Source organism: Onthophagus taurus, chromosome 1, assembly GCF_036711975.1.
Source record: "Onthophagus taurus isolate NC chromosome 1, IU_Otau_3.0, whole genome shotgun sequence".
Lineage (NCBI taxonomy): Eukaryota > Metazoa > Arthropoda > Insecta > Coleoptera > Scarabaeidae > Onthophagus > Onthophagus taurus.
This window is the reverse complement of record NC_091966.1, coordinates 13,207,339-13,222,877: the sequence shown is the minus strand read 5'-3', so window position 1 is coordinate 13,222,877 and position 15,539 is coordinate 13,207,339. Positions and strand designations below refer to the sequence as shown.

At 30.0% G+C, this 15,539-nt stretch overlaps 2 protein-coding genes across 4 annotated transcripts in view; one reads left to right on the top strand and one right to left on the bottom strand.

Annotated features, from left to right (window-relative positions):
- Nucleotides 1-3,750: 3,750 nt before the first annotated feature.
- LOC111413794 (trypsin delta-like) overlaps nucleotides 3,751-15,539 on the top strand; it is a 21,484-nt gene continuing 9,695 nt past the window's right edge. Inside the window, exons 1-4 of one of the 2 annotated variants that reach the window (XM_023044902.2) lie at nucleotides 3,751-3,987; nucleotides 4,673-4,853; nucleotides 4,955-5,351; nucleotides 5,484-5,746. In XM_023044902.2, coding sequence (XP_022900670.1) covers nucleotides 3,915-3,987; nucleotides 4,673-4,853; nucleotides 4,955-5,351; nucleotides 5,484-5,666 — 834 coding nt within the window. In that variant the 5' untranslated portion in view covers nucleotides 3,751-3,914 and the 3' untranslated portion in view covers nucleotides 5,667-5,746. Of the gene's footprint in view, nucleotides 3,988-4,672; nucleotides 4,854-4,954; nucleotides 5,352-5,483; nucleotides 5,747-15,539 lie in introns of those variants that run through there. The other variant, XM_071197139.1, reaches the window with a different exon arrangement.
- The window catches only part of LOC111413792 (trypsin-4-like), a 25,991-nt gene continuing 21,873 nt past the window's right edge, over nucleotides 11,422-15,539 (bottom strand). The window contains exons 1-4 of one of the 2 annotated variants that reach the window (XM_023044903.2): nucleotides 12,968-13,111; nucleotides 12,313-12,493; nucleotides 11,815-12,211; nucleotides 11,422-11,676 (exon numbers count right to left, since the gene is read on the bottom strand). In XM_023044903.2, coding sequence (XP_022900671.2) covers nucleotides 11,494-11,676; nucleotides 11,815-12,211; nucleotides 12,313-12,493; nucleotides 12,968-13,040 — 834 coding nt within the window. In that variant the 5' untranslated portion in view covers nucleotides 13,041-13,111 and the 3' untranslated portion in view covers nucleotides 11,422-11,493. Of the gene's footprint in view, nucleotides 11,677-11,814; nucleotides 12,212-12,312; nucleotides 12,494-12,967; nucleotides 13,112-15,539 lie in introns of those variants that run through there. The other variant, XM_071197131.1, reaches the window with a different exon arrangement.

The following is a 15,539-nucleotide window of genomic DNA, read 5'->3' as shown; positions in this document are numbered from 1 at the left end:
CTACGAAGAAATGCACATTGCACAAAATTTGTAGTATTTTTATTTTCTTTTGTAGTGAAACCTACCATAATTAAGTATATTTTATAAATTTTGTAGTAATAATTACTACAAAGAAATGCACATTGCACAATTTGCACATTTGTTGTATTTTTATCCTTTTTTCTAGTAAACTCTACTACAATTAAGTATATTTTATAAATTTTGTAGTAATACTTAACACAAATATATGCATATTTTACACTAATTTGTTGTAATTGGATTTGCTCGTAGGGGATCAGAAACCATCAAAAACTTGTCATTTTTCAGTTCGTGCGTATATGTTTAATAATGCAGTCAAATCTGTGAAAATATGACGTCATTACTTAACAAGTTTCTGGATTGCGTACAAAGATGATTACTTTTTAACTATGAATAAAAATATAAATATGTTAGTATTTATTATAATAATCTAAATTCATTAGTATCAATTATTCAAAATGTTTATTACTCATAAAATGTGGGTTACATACCTACATTTTGGTCTGGCAAGCATAAAATGTAAAAAAATTGTTGACAATAAAAAAACAATAAAGCAATAAAGCATAAACCAATACTTGAAATGGTTTGAAACATAGATCAACAGCTCTTAAAGGGGTTTCGACTTTATATTTTACATTATGGATGACGACATAACAATCATTAATACTGTGGAAGTTATCACCTACTAAAACTGGAATGGGCAGTGTTATCAAACCATGTGCTGCATACTTTCCCCGTTGTTGCTCTAGCTGTGTCTCCAGATTAGATATAACCTATAATAGCAGAATACATTCTTCGTTTGGGATAATTTTAAAAAACCTAAAATAAATACCTTACTTTTAAAACTAATAAAAATCCATTTTAAACCTCTACTCTTGAAGGTCTCCAGTGAATACCGGCTTTTCTTACCTTTGATGTTTACAGAGGAGAATAACAAGCATATATATAATAATTACAATTTATAATTTATGTTGTTCACTTACTTGAACTTTTATTTTTTAAAATACCTTCATTCTCCTTTAATATTTTTTGTAAATATGCATCTTTCTTATTATTAGCAAAATTTAAAAGTTTTGGTTCAAATTGCGGCCACAAACATAGAACTTGGTTGACTTTCTCAGGGAAAAATTTTTCAAAATCTATTTCAAGCTAAAAGAGGATGAAAATTATAAATATTGTAAACAAAAGAAAAACGGAAAAAGATAAAAAAAAGGAAAAGAATTTTATATATATAACAATTGCCAACAACAGCTCCGTGATAAATAGCTTTATTAGAAATTTATCAAAAAATGCAGGAAATGCCGGAAACTGTTTGTATTTTTATTAGAAGGCCATGACATTTTGAATGTTTTTGGTCCATGTTTGTATTATTGTACATTGAACATCATAGCAAGTTATTCCAACGTTATAAACAACAATTATAAACTTTTCGACAGGATATATCGAACACTTAATGAGAGATGCCTAACAAACAATTTCCCAATATGAAGAAAACTACAACAAATAGGTGTAGGAAGGTGTAAAATTATATTCCTTATCTGATAGGCTAATAAAATACCATCAGACTCCAATTACAGTTTTCGATTTTCTTGCCATTGAATGTGGAAAAACGGTAATTCAATTTTTGATCACTCTGTGTAAGATAGTCTGATACTACAAATGGCAATCTATTGGATAGCATCTGCAGAACAGTCGTGCCAATTTAGAGCTTTTTTGAATGAACGTTGGATGAAAAATGGGGTTCTAAAGAGCATGGTGAAATTTTCCAAAAAATACTTTAAACCAAAATAGCTCGAATACGAAATACACTAGGCACCAATAACTTTTATCAAAGTCAGCATGAGGTGTAGTAAAAACTACAGCATATAGAATAATAAATAACGGACTTGTGGTTTACTTCCGGTACACAAAAAGAATTATACCTTATAGAATTATATATTTTTCTTACAGTATTATAAATTTTAAACCATACGATAAAATTTACATATTTTACGATTTAACTCTATCCTCCTATGAATACCAATTGTTACGTGGGTTTTTATCAAACTAAAGTTATCAGTAAACTTATTCATAAAATTTCTTAGTGTCTGAAAAAAAATATTTACGGAGTTGATGGTCTCTTGTGCACCAGTCACCTCGCAGACATGTAAGTATAATATTAATGAGCGCCACATAGTTTCTAAATTTACATCAACCCGCAAAAAAAACATTTTGAGTAAAACTACGAAATTTAGACACAAAAATAATTTTAATTAAAGATAAATTAATAGATAAAAAATATAAAGAAATAATACAAAAAAAATAAGTATAAAAGATTATCAAAAAAGAATTAAATTAAAATTAATAAACAAATTCTTTATAAACCGACGGCGTGCCAGGAAGCGGTAGGTAAACTAAAACGAAATGAAATCGGAACCAACCGAAATTTGGCCAAACCACGGTAAAACCGAGAAACTAAACGAACAACTCCAAATACAAAAATATAATAATACCGCTACAAGGTAACAACAGATCTAAAATCTTCAAAAGTGAGTAAAAAAAATTATTCTTTACTTATTAGCAAACACTTTTTTTTTAGAAACAACAAAAAATTAATCTCTCAAATCTACCGTGTCTTCAAATTTTTGTAGTATATAGGGATGACATAGTCTGAATATACAGATGTCCCGTATCTTCCGGATCAGAGCATTATATGGTTGAAGGATACATTATTCTGAAGCGATTTTTCTAATAATAATTTTTCGAAGTGTTTATAATAACCGCACAGGAACTGTTTAATGTCATCCAATAGGAGATCGGACGAAGGTAATCGGCCCCAATAACTGTAAAGAAAGTAACCAATAGATTCGACACGGAAAGAAAAATAAACTTTTTCCGTGAATCGGTATTGGACGACTTTAAACAGTTCCCGTGCGGTTTCTATAAACATTTCATTATTAGAAAAATCGCTCCAGAATAAGGTATCCTTCAACCGTACAATGCTATGATCCGGAAGATACGGGACAAGCTGTATAGATGGCCAATGAAGAGCGTTCCGGACCAACGTGGTCAATCCTTCACTAATTTTCCCACCTTTCAATGAATCAGTCTTTCCCTATAAATTTAATTTCCACTTTTCACTTTCCACTAAATAAAAAAATATAATCATTTATTTGATTAGCGTTGAAATTTTCTAAAAAAAACTCGTTTCTTACGCCTAAGCTTTTGAGCGGTTTTAAAATTCGTAATTCGAAGCTTTGTGGTGTTTATAACTCCCCGAAGGCGTTTCAAAAACTAATAAATCGATTGATTAAATCCACTAATTGTATATCTACCAACATTTTATCACCAAAATTAAATTTTCTCAACCCCGATATATCTTGTAAACAAGTTTTTGACGTCATCACATCCATAAATAAAATTCTTTTAACAATTGAACGCCACTTTAATTTTTATAATTCACCTGAATTTTACATTAATTAAGAGTAAAGTTAAATAAAATTTCGCCGTAATACAATTTGCAAGCATCAACATTTTAACTTTAAAATTTTTTTTTATTTAACTTTTTTACTTAACTCTTTTACTTAAGAGACCCAAAGGACTAAAGTCCCAACAAATCGGCATAAAATTTCATTAACATTGCATTTTAATTTTTGTTGTTTGACCCCAAATCTTCGCAATTGACCCCAAAAGACAGATAATCTTCAAATATGCTTCGAATATGCTTTTTCGATTTTGAATTACTCTGTTTTTTGCTGCCTATGCTGTTTTTAATATTTTTACCTCGAACAAGGATAACCTTTAACACTACGAATCCCTTTAAAAGAGTTTGGATTTCAAGAAGAATTCACATAATCTCTCACACCTCCAGTGAGTGTCATTAGTTAGCCAACCAACCAATCAATCGATTAAAAAAAATGAAGACTATAATTTTGTTAGGCATGTTGATTAGTGCAATCACATGTAATGTTGTAAATACCGAATCTAACGGTAAGTTGTATTCGACTTTTTTTTCAAATTTAATTCTATTTAATACACTATATACATAATAGTAATTCAAGTTGAAAAACGAGTGGCGAGGACACGAGTTTTTTTAATGAATGAGTGCTTTAAGTCTGATGAAACGTGTTTTTTATGCTATTTTTGAAATTCGCGTTCTTGTCCTTTTTTTTTAACAAAAATAAAATAAATTTTGACAATGTAGGGAAATAGGTATGTAGCAGTTGGTAACACCGTAACACTTGAAAATAGAAATTTGAATTGACAATTAGAAAAACACAAAATGTATTCACTTAAAAAATGTTTCATGTACACCTCCCAAAATAAGAGAAATTGCTCATAGTTCAATGTCCTCATCATTGTGGACCTTGTATTCGATGCTAAGAACGTGTTTAAACATCCATAGACAAAAATTGTCACATTCAGAACTAGAAAAATTAATGACTCAATATCACCAACTTGAATTGGTTCCATAAAATGTTACTAAAATCTTATTACAGCATCGGATGCTATAAGGAGTCTCATTACAGCACCCGTTTGAGTACTGTAATAGCTTTAATTACCGTCGCGAATTACAAAAACTAATTTTATTTTAATTTAATATATTATATTTAACTTAAGTTTTTGTTTGGACATATAACTTATATATCTATGTATTTTATTCGATTACAATAAGATGCTGCACCAAGTCTCGAAAAAAATCGTTTTTTGACCAGAATGCCATTCATTTCGTTTGTTAGTACAACAGTCGATAAACATCCTTATCAAGCGTCCATACAATATAGCGGAAGACATATTTGTAGCGGCGCAATCATTTCTAGTCAATACATTTTGACTACAGCTCAATGTGTTGATCGGTAAGTTGATGGTTTGCTTTTATATCAATAGTTTAGATATTTTAAGAAATTTAACACTTTTATATCAATGTTGATTTTACTACGAATCGCTTTTTTTGTAGGAGATCTCTTGATCTGTTGAGTGTTCGCGTCGGTACGACCGAATACAATCGTGGTGGACGAACAGTTTTGGTTAGTTCAATCGAAATAAATCCCGCTTATAATGCTAGAACGAATGACTACGATATATCCATTTTAAAACTAGCATCGTCCCTCGCCTTTTCCACTACGATAAAATCAATTGACATGATTGCTGCCGATGAGGATGTGGAACCTATGACTGAAGTCATCGCGATAGGCTGGAATAGTGCGACCCATGACGATATGAGCTCTAACGAATTAGTTATCGTTTCGGAAAAGGAATGTCGTCGTTTGTACGGATTAAATGCCATCACGCCAAATATGATATGTGCAGGCGGTGGAAACGACGGACTTAGCGGTGGCGAAGATACTTGTCTCGTAAGTTTTTTTCCAAAACTCCTGGATAACGTTTTATTTTTGTCTTATCTGTTGTTATTATTGCTGCTATTGTTGTGGTTATTATTATTACTGCTGTTGTAGAGTGTAAAAATTATGTTTTTATTCTTACAGATTGAACCAGGTACAAACTTGATTTTGGAGAAAACCACTAAAGATTCAGCTGGAGTAACGTCTGTCAAACCGATATTAATTGGTTTAGCCGCTTGGGGATACGGATGTACACGTTCGCAATATCCGTACGTTTACACATCAATTTCTAGCAATCGAGAATTTATTCGCAAAACGATATCTTAAAAAGAATGCAATCTAATCTATTTTTATTGTTGTTGATGATGTTGTTGACATCGTGAAATAAATCTCATGTGTCTTGAAAAAAGAAATAAATGATCTTTCTTGAATTCAATTTTTCATAGTTTTTCTTTACGATTAATGCACTCCAATAATATACAACCAATCAGAGTAACGATCGTTTAAAATTTCGACCAATAACGTAATTTTTTAATTGGATAAAAGTTACCTAGGTTTTTCAACTGAATAAATCACACGTGATATTATTTTATAACTGATAAAAACGCGACTACCATATATATACTTTTGTTTACCTGTCACATTTTTGACAACTATAATTAAGTCAAAAATAGTTAATAAATAATTAAAAATTGTCGATAAATTGTGCAATTGTCGTGTATTAATCTCCCTAAAATACGGTCGAGCTTGATTTTAAATCAGGCTAATTTTATTTTTAATTCACTCAAGTTTTGTTACCCTTTGGAAATAACTCTCAATCAAAATCAAAAGATAAAATCGCTCCAGCTAAAGCTGTCGCGATTTTATCATACTTTTGATTTCGAGTTATTTCCATGGTAACAAAACTTTCGTGTAAAAATAAAATTACCCGATTAAACGTCAAGCTCTTGTGTATTTACCCCCGAATAAATCACACGTGATATTTTATAACTAATAAAAACGCGACTACCATATACAGGGTGTATCTGAATGACGTGCCCAAACTTCAGGGGGTGATTCTTTAGGCAATTTTAAGGGTACTTTCTTATATAAACTATGAGCGATTTCGACTCCCCTGCGGAGCTACGCCCCTTCAAAAATGGCGAAAAATTTTGGTTTATTTTTTTTTCCCGAAAACCGTTAAACCAGGAAAATGAAATTTGGGAAATATGTTTAGCTTATAATAGGGCATGTTTCGAGCCTATTTGTACTTTCAATCTTCCCTTCTAACTTACTAAACATAACCATCCCCGTTCAATTTTTGTCTAGATCTATTTTATGACGGTGATAAATACATTGGAAATATTTTATTTAGATAGATGAAAATATTCTAAGACTTTTTTGCCTCTCTGATGTTCTTCGAAAAGTTAATAGATTCTGAGAAAAAAATTAATTAAGCAAATATTAATAAAACTCTGGGTTAACGATGAAAATGGTTTATTTTATTTTAAATTCGGTGCTACATGTTTTGGAATTATCTTATTCCTTCATCGGGCACGACTGGAAGTATCGAAATGCTGTTAGTTATAGATTTTTTAGAGATAAAGAAAGTTATAACTACCGTCAATGTTGAGGAGTTAAAATTAATTGTTTCGTTAAATGAATCAAGGACATATCAACAGAATAAAGTTTCAAGAAAACTTTTCTTTAAAGAATATCTCTCTCCAAAAAAGTATCGATCTACACGTGTTTTATAGTTAAGAAAATACTTTTCTATCAAAATTAACATAACACACTATTCCATTTTTTTATAAAAAACTGCTAAAAGAGAGAATGGGTTAAAAAAGGGGGGTGCGAGAAGCTTTTGAAACTTACAAAATCATTAAAATTAAACTCAGTCAGAGTCCATGTGTTGAGCACAAGTGGAAAAATTGAACTGAGGGGACATGAAATTTGGTTGGGTAAACGATAGCGCATGCGTTACAATTATTTAAGAGATGTAGAAAATTAGAAGTCATCTTATAAATTTAATGAAATGTCTGAAACTATTAAGATCCTCAACATCGTTCATAAGTTGATTATTGTGATTATTAATATGAATGTAGTATTCCTCTAAAAGATCTAATTCTTTAGATTTATGGAAGTTCTTGATAAGTTTCAGATTACTAATATCTATCTTATGGTTAAATTTGTAAATGATGGAAAATGTTATATTATAAACAGTTGTCTTTAATATTTCTGGAGATCTGCAGGTCAAGAAAATTGAGGGTAAAATTATCTTCTGTTTCGATTGTGAACTGTAAATTATTTATATTGTTAATTATGTTGTATATCGCTGACAATTTTGCGGGGTTTCCAATTTTCAGATTTAAAGAACACCTCACAAAAGAAAGTTCTGCGATTTACAAACACATCCACAAATTTAACCATAAGATAGATATTAGTAATCTGAAACTTATCAAGAACTTCCATAAATCTAAAGAATTAGATCTTTTAGAGGAATACTACATTCATATTAATAATCACAATAATCAACTTATGAACGATGTTGAGGATCTTAATAGTTTCAGACATTTCATTAAATTTATAAGATGACTTCTAATTTTCTACATCTCTTAAATAATTGTAACGCATGCGCTATCGTTTACCCAACCAAATTTCATGTCCCCTCAGTTCAATTTTTCCACTTGTGCTCAACACATGGACTCTGACTGAGTTTAATTTTAATAATTTTGTAAGTTTCGAAAGCTTCTCGCACCCCCCTTTTTTAACCCATTCTCTCTTTTAGCAGTTTTTTATAAAAAAATGGAATAGTGTGTTATGTTAATTTTGATAGAAAAGTATTTTCTCAACTATAAAACACGTGTAGATCGATACGTTTTTGGAGAGAGATATTCTTTAAAGAAAAGTTTTCTTGAAACTTTATTCTGTTGATATGTCCTTGATTCATTTAACGAAACAATTAATTTTAACTTCTCAACATTGACGGTAATTATAACTTTCTTTATCTCTAAAAAATCTATAACTAACAGCGTTTTGATACTTCCAGTCGTGCCCGATGAAGGAATAAGATAATTCCGAAACATGTAGCACCGAATTTAAAATAAAATAAACCATTTTCATCGTTAACCCAGAGTTTTATTAATATTCATATTGAACGATGAACATAGAATCCACCATCGCCAAATAATTAAGCAAAGTCTAACTGTTAAGCTGTAGCGTTGTTAATCGAAGGTTGGAATAAATTTTTAAAGAAAAAATCTTAGCAGGCTTAGCAATCTTTGTCAGAAATATTTTTGACGTTTAAATGTCAGCGGTTTTCTTACTATTATTATTGTTTTATTTAAAATTTTGAGACGTCGAGTGAACGAGCGTAAATGCGGTAGAACTTTATTCAAAAATTAATTTGAAAAACAATAATAATAATAAGAAAAACACTGACATTTAAACGTCAAAAATATTTGTGACAAAGATTGCAAAGCCTACTAAGATTTTTTCATTAAAAATTCATTTCAACTTTTGATCGACAACCCCGTTGTTTAACGGGCAATGTTTGCTTTATTATTTATTTTCTCAAAAGTTAGTCGTTTTTGGAAAAATCTTAGAGAGACAAAAAAGTTTTAGGATACTTTCATCTATCTATGTAAATTTTTTTTAAATGTATTTACCATCTGCATAAAAAAATTGTAGCAAAAATTGAAAGGGGGTGGTTACGTTTAGTAGTTTAGAAGGATAGGTTGAAAGTACAAATAGGGTGAAAATGTGCCCTACTATGAGTTAAACACATTCCCCAAATTTCGAGTTCCTAGCGTTTATGGTTTTTGAAAAAAAAAATTAAACCAAAATTTTCCGCCATTTTTGGAGGGGTGTAGCTCCTTAGGTTCCCCAAGTCGCTCATGGTTCATATATCAAAATACCCTTAAAATTGCCTAAAGAATCACCCCCTGCAGTTTGGGCACGTCATTCAGATACACCCTGTATATACTTTTGTTTACCTGTCACATTTTTGACAAGTGTAATTAAGTCAAAAATAGTTAATCAATAATTAAAAATTGTCAATAAATTGTGCATTAATAAAATACGCTCAATCAAAATCAAAAGATAAAATCGCTCCAGCTAAAGCCGTCGCGATTTTATCATGCTTTTGATTTCGAATTATTTCCATGGTAACAAAACGTTCGTGTATAGTAGTATATTATTATATAAGCATATAATGATGGCTATTATTCACGAAGGTTAAGTTTATGTCACGAGCGTAGCGAGTGGCATAATTAACCTGAGTGAATAATAGCTGATTATATGCGAGTAGAATACTATACTTTGTCCACGACTATTGAAATTGATTCCATAAATTTATTTTTTAAATAAATTTTTGAATAAAGGTTAAACGTCAATGTGACACAAATTCAATGTTACTAACTGTAACCAAATTCACAACAATTTGTCAAAATTAAATGTCAGTTTTATAAAACGTCGTTTTCTTTACGAAAATTAATTAATTTATGCTTAAATCATACGAAAAAAGGAATTTGTTTAGGTTTTTTTAATGTCAAACATTTAAAAACTCCTAAAAAATTAAATTAAATTGACGTTTTTTGAACTTTTAACGTTTCAAGTAATTATTATTAGTCTGATCAAGATGGCTACCTGTGAATAATGATTATTAGTCACCGTTATTATTCACTCCGTGAAAAATGACTACCATTTTGTTTTAGAAAACTCATTCATAAGGTATATATTATAAGGTAGTCGTGGACAAATAAAATTATCCGATTAAAAGTCAAGCTCTTGTGTATTTATGATTTATTAAAACCTAGGTAACTTTTATCCACTTAAAAAATCATGTTATTGGTCGAAATTTTAAACGATCGTTACTCTGATTGGTTGTACAGGGTGGGCAAATTTGGGTGTTATTATAGGCTATCTCAGAAACTATAAGAGATACGAAAAAAGTAGGTGTCATGTCCCGGTCTCTTTTTTCGAGACTATCCCAATCCAGCAAACACCAAAACTCTATATTCTTTTGTTTTTAAGTTATAGCCAAAAAGTCAAATTTTCGTGATTTCAAAAAATGCTCATATTTTGTTTATTTTTGAAATTAGAGAAATGGGGTTGATGCGTTCTTAAGACACTTTTCTAAGTAGAATATACTGCCGTTGAAAAATTTAAAAAATATTTGATGATTTTTGAGATACAACACAAAATTGTATTTTTTTAAATGCAAACTATAGTAGATTATGGTGTTACTGAAAAGAGCATATATTTAGCTTTCCAATGATGTATTGCATGCATGGTGTGTTTGGGGAAAATAAGCGTTATTTTTTAATTCTAAAATATTAAAGATTAGAATTCAAAATTTTAATTATAGTAGGCGAGGAAAACGTTAAATGCCACTTACAATTAGTTACTATAGTAACGTGAGTTTATTAATCATTTCATTCATGAATTTTTCGAAACGAGTTTCCCGCTTAAGAATTCCTCATTATCTTTAAATACATAAAGCGATAAAATTAAAAAATGATAGATAAGGCTCTATATCCCATATAAGCATCGTTTCAATGGAAAGTCCGCTGCCGAGTTTATGATCCCTAATCTTCCTGTATCTCGCCCAATTTCAAAAGAAAAGGTTGCCAATATGAAGAAACTTCTAAATCTCATGGTTGGGGAAAACTAGGAATATACTACCGAAGATTTCATTCATTGATACCCAACTGTTCTAACCTTACAACCAGTAAGTTTAGTAGAAGAAGATGACACAGTCTGTGACTGTTATTATTATTCTGTGACTAATTTATTTTTTTTTTTCGTAAAGAAAGACTACTATTTAATTCAAGAAACATCGTTTATTTCTTTTTTCAAGAAACATGGCATTTATTTCACGATCATCATTTTACGAATAAATTCTCGATTCCTAGAAATTGATGTGTAAACGTACGGATATTAAATCTGTAGACCCGTCTCAGCGATTTTTCGTAAACTGTTTTTAATGGTTTTATCGAATTTATCCGTTATTTTTGGGAAGCACTGTATAGGTAATATTTCTGTAATTTTGATTTTTAATGTAATTTTATGTATTTTTTTTCGTACAGAAGACTACAAAAAATTGAATTCAAGAAAGATCATTTATTCCACGATGTCAACATCATCAACAACAATAGATTAGATTGCATTCTTTTTAAGATATCGTTTTGCGAATAAATTCTCGATTGCTAGAAATTGACGTGTAAACGTACGGATATTGCGGACGAGTACATCCGTATCCCCAAGCGGCTAAACCAATTAATATCGGTTTGACAGACGTTACTCCAGCTGAATCTTTAGTGGTTTTCTCCACAATCAAGGTCGTACCTGGTTCAATCTGTAAGAAGAGAAACATAATTTTTTATACCACAACCACAACAACAATAATAATAATAATCACAACAATAGCAGTTATAGCAGCAATAATAACAACAGATAATAAAAAAATAAAACGTTATCGAGGAGTTTAACTTACGAGACAAGTATCTTCGCCACCGGTAACTCCGTCGGTTCCACCGCCTGCACATATCATATTTGGCATGATGGCATTTAATCCGTACAAACGACGACATTCCTTTTCCGAAACGATAACTAATTCGTTAGAGCTTAAATCGTCATTGGTCGCACTATTCCAGCCGGCCGCGATGACCTTAGTCAACGGTTCCACATCCTCACCGGCAGCAATCATGTCAATTGATTTTATGGTATTGGAAAAGGCGAGGGACGATGTTAGTTTTAAAATGGATATATCATAGTCATACGTTCTCGCATTAAAATCGGGATTTATGTTGATTGAACTAACGGAAACTGTTCGTCCGCCACGATTGTATTCGGTCGCACCGACGCGAACACTCAACAGATCAAGAGATCTCCTACAACAAATCGAATCTAATAAAATCAACTATTGATATAAAAGTGTTAAATTTCTTTAAATTTCTAAACTATTGATATAAAAACAAAATCATCAACTTACCGATCAACACATTGAGCTGTAGTCAAAATGTATAGACTTGAAATGATTGCGCCGCTACAAATATGTCTTCCGCTATATTGTATGGACGCTTGATAAGGATGTTTATCGATTGTTGTACTAACAAACGAAACGAATGGCATTCTGGTCAAAAAACGATTTTTTTCGAGACTTGATGCAGCATCTTATTGTAATCGAATAAAATACATACATATATAAGTTATATGTCCAAACAAAAACTTAATTTAAATATACAGTGTGTCCGTAAAGTAATGGATATAGGCGATAAAATCATAATAAAGATTTAAATTTGTTGCAATTTTTAAACCAGTTATGACGTCATCGATATTTTTTTCAAACGGAGATCCCCCCTATTACAGTCAATATTAATATTGGTTACATAAGAAAATTTTCGAGAAAAATTACTTTAAAGTTTAATTACTTCAGATTTGTTGACATGATGAAAATAGCAGTAGCCATGAGTAACTATGGTAACCAATGATTGTAACAATTTCCTAAGTATCAAAAACTGATTTAGTAAGTAGTTAACCTCTCTAATACGAAATATCCATAGTAATATATTACTTTACGGACACACTGTGCATTAAATTGAAATCAAATTCGAAAAAAAAAAATAAATAAATCGAATACAACTTACCGTCAGATTCGGTTTTTACAACGTTACATGTGATTGCACCAATCAACATGCCTAATAATATTATAGTCTTCATTTTCTTTTAGTCGATTGATAGGTATGTTTGCTAACTAATGGCTCTCAGTGGTGGTGTGAGAGATTATATGAATTCTTCTTGAAATCCAAGCTCTTTTAAAGGGATTCGTCGTGTTAAAGGTTATCATTATTAAAGATTAAAGGTATCGGAGAAATTTTCCAAATCGAAATTTTATTCCCATTGGGACTTATTAGGACAATTATTTTTTGAAGGTCATAATTTAATTTAATTTTAAACTGCACGTATGCATATTAGTTTAAGTAAAAGAGTTAAGAAAAAAAATGGAATAAAAAAAATTAAAAAGTTAAAATGTGGATGCTTGTAGATTATATTACGACGAAATGTTATTTAATTTTATATACTCTTAATTAATGTAAAATTCAGGTGAATAATAAAAATTAAACTCCAGCTAAATCTAGTTAAATCCAGTTAAAGCTGTCGCGATTTTACCATACTTTTGATTTCGAAAACGTTCGTGTAAAAATAAAATTATCCGATTAAAAGTCACGCTCTTGTGTATTCATCCCCGATAACTTCAGTTTGATAAAAAGCCACGAAACTAAATACGATACATTTTATCGTATGGTTTAAAATTTATAATACTGTAAAATATATAATTCTATAAGGTTTAAAATATACACATACAGGTGTCTCACGTGACTGGTTCGTTAGAACTTTTTTAGATTCCACTATTGGTACAGTTTTGAAATTTTGATAGTAGGGGTTAATCATCCTAAGCTTTCGATATAAAATATTTTCAAGATAGCCGCCACTTCCGGTCTACCGGAAGTACACCACAACTTAGTTATTTTAAATGGAATGCTGTAGTTTTTACTACACCTTCTAATTATATGCAAAAAATATGTGGACTTTGATAAAAGTTATTGGTAGTGTATTTCGTATTCGAGTTATTTTGGTTTGAGGGTTTTTTTTGGCAAATTTCACCATGCTGTTTAGAAACCCATTATTCAGCCAACGTTCATTCAAAAATGCTATAAATTGGCACGACTGTTCTGCAGATGCTATCCAATAGATTGCCATTTGTTGTATCAGAGTATCTTATACAGAGTGGTCAAAAATTGAGTTATTGTTTTCCACATTCAATATCAAGAAAATCGAAAACTGTAAATGGAGTGCCCGATATTTTATTAGCCTATCAAATAGGAAATTTAATTCTCTACAAATCATCTATAAACATTCCTACACCTATTTGTTGTAGTTTTCCTCATATTGGGAAATTTATTAAAACATGCACGAATAGCAGGTTTTTTTATTAGAAAGCTATGGAATTTTGACGGTTTTTGGTCCATGTTTGTATTATTGTTGTCATAAAAATAATAATACTTAAAAAAAACGCTGACTGTACCAACAGAAGGTAAAAAACTTAGGTAAAATAAATCCCTTCAAAATTCATACCAAACTTTACGATAACCCTCAATTTTTTCAATTTTAATGAAGAAACTAATTTAATACAATATAATTATATCCCAATTATTAAAATTAAAGTTTAAAATATCGAAATTAAAGCAATAATAGATACAGCTGCTGAAATATCAATAATTAATACCGATATAACAAAAACAATCGATAATTTAGAAAATTATCTTGAAAACATAAAAAAATTTGAAATATTTGCAACCATGCAATGAAGAATTGAGAATTGGTAAAAATTGTATGAAATTGGAAACAAATAATGAATATTGTCATTTAATGATTGAGAATAAAAAAGAAGATAAAGAAAGTGTTAAGAAAGAAAAGAATGAGCATTTTGAAAGGAATATAAATGAAGTAAATGTAAAAAGAATTAATAATATAAATAAAGGGGAAAAGTATTATAAAAGTATTTATAAAGAAAATAAATATGATGAATATGGGGAAGAAATAAATTATGTAAATATAAATAATGAAAATAAAAATAATAAAATAAATGAAAATAAAAAAGAAAATATAATTGTTGACGAGGGAAATAAGGGATGGTATATAGAAGAATTGATAAAGAAGATTCATATAAAGGAGGAAAGTAAAGAGAGATTGAAGGAAATTTTGTTGGATAATTCGATAATAATAGAAAGATCAAATTCCTATTTTTTATTTTTTTAAGATCGTGTTATATTTGTAATTATAAAATTTCCGTCATCTACGTTTGTAAATTTTCCAATTTTGAATATGGGGAAGTTGTAATAATATCACACTTATGATAGCATTAAGAGGTGGCGTTAATATCAAAAAATTAAAGAAGTCCTGAAAACAGAAAACGAAAAAAAAATAATAGTAAATAAAGTGTTAAGACAATTTTTTGAATTAAGGAATTTTTATTTGAACCTGCTACCCGAAATATTCTGTTAAATATTTAAAAATTGTGTTTTGATAAAAAATAAATGATCATCACAATATATACAGTGCTAGCGTAAAGTAACCCCCCCCTGTTTAACTTCTGAACAGATTGAGATATCAATATGAACAAAAAAACGTCAGTTTCTATATTTTATCAGCACAAAT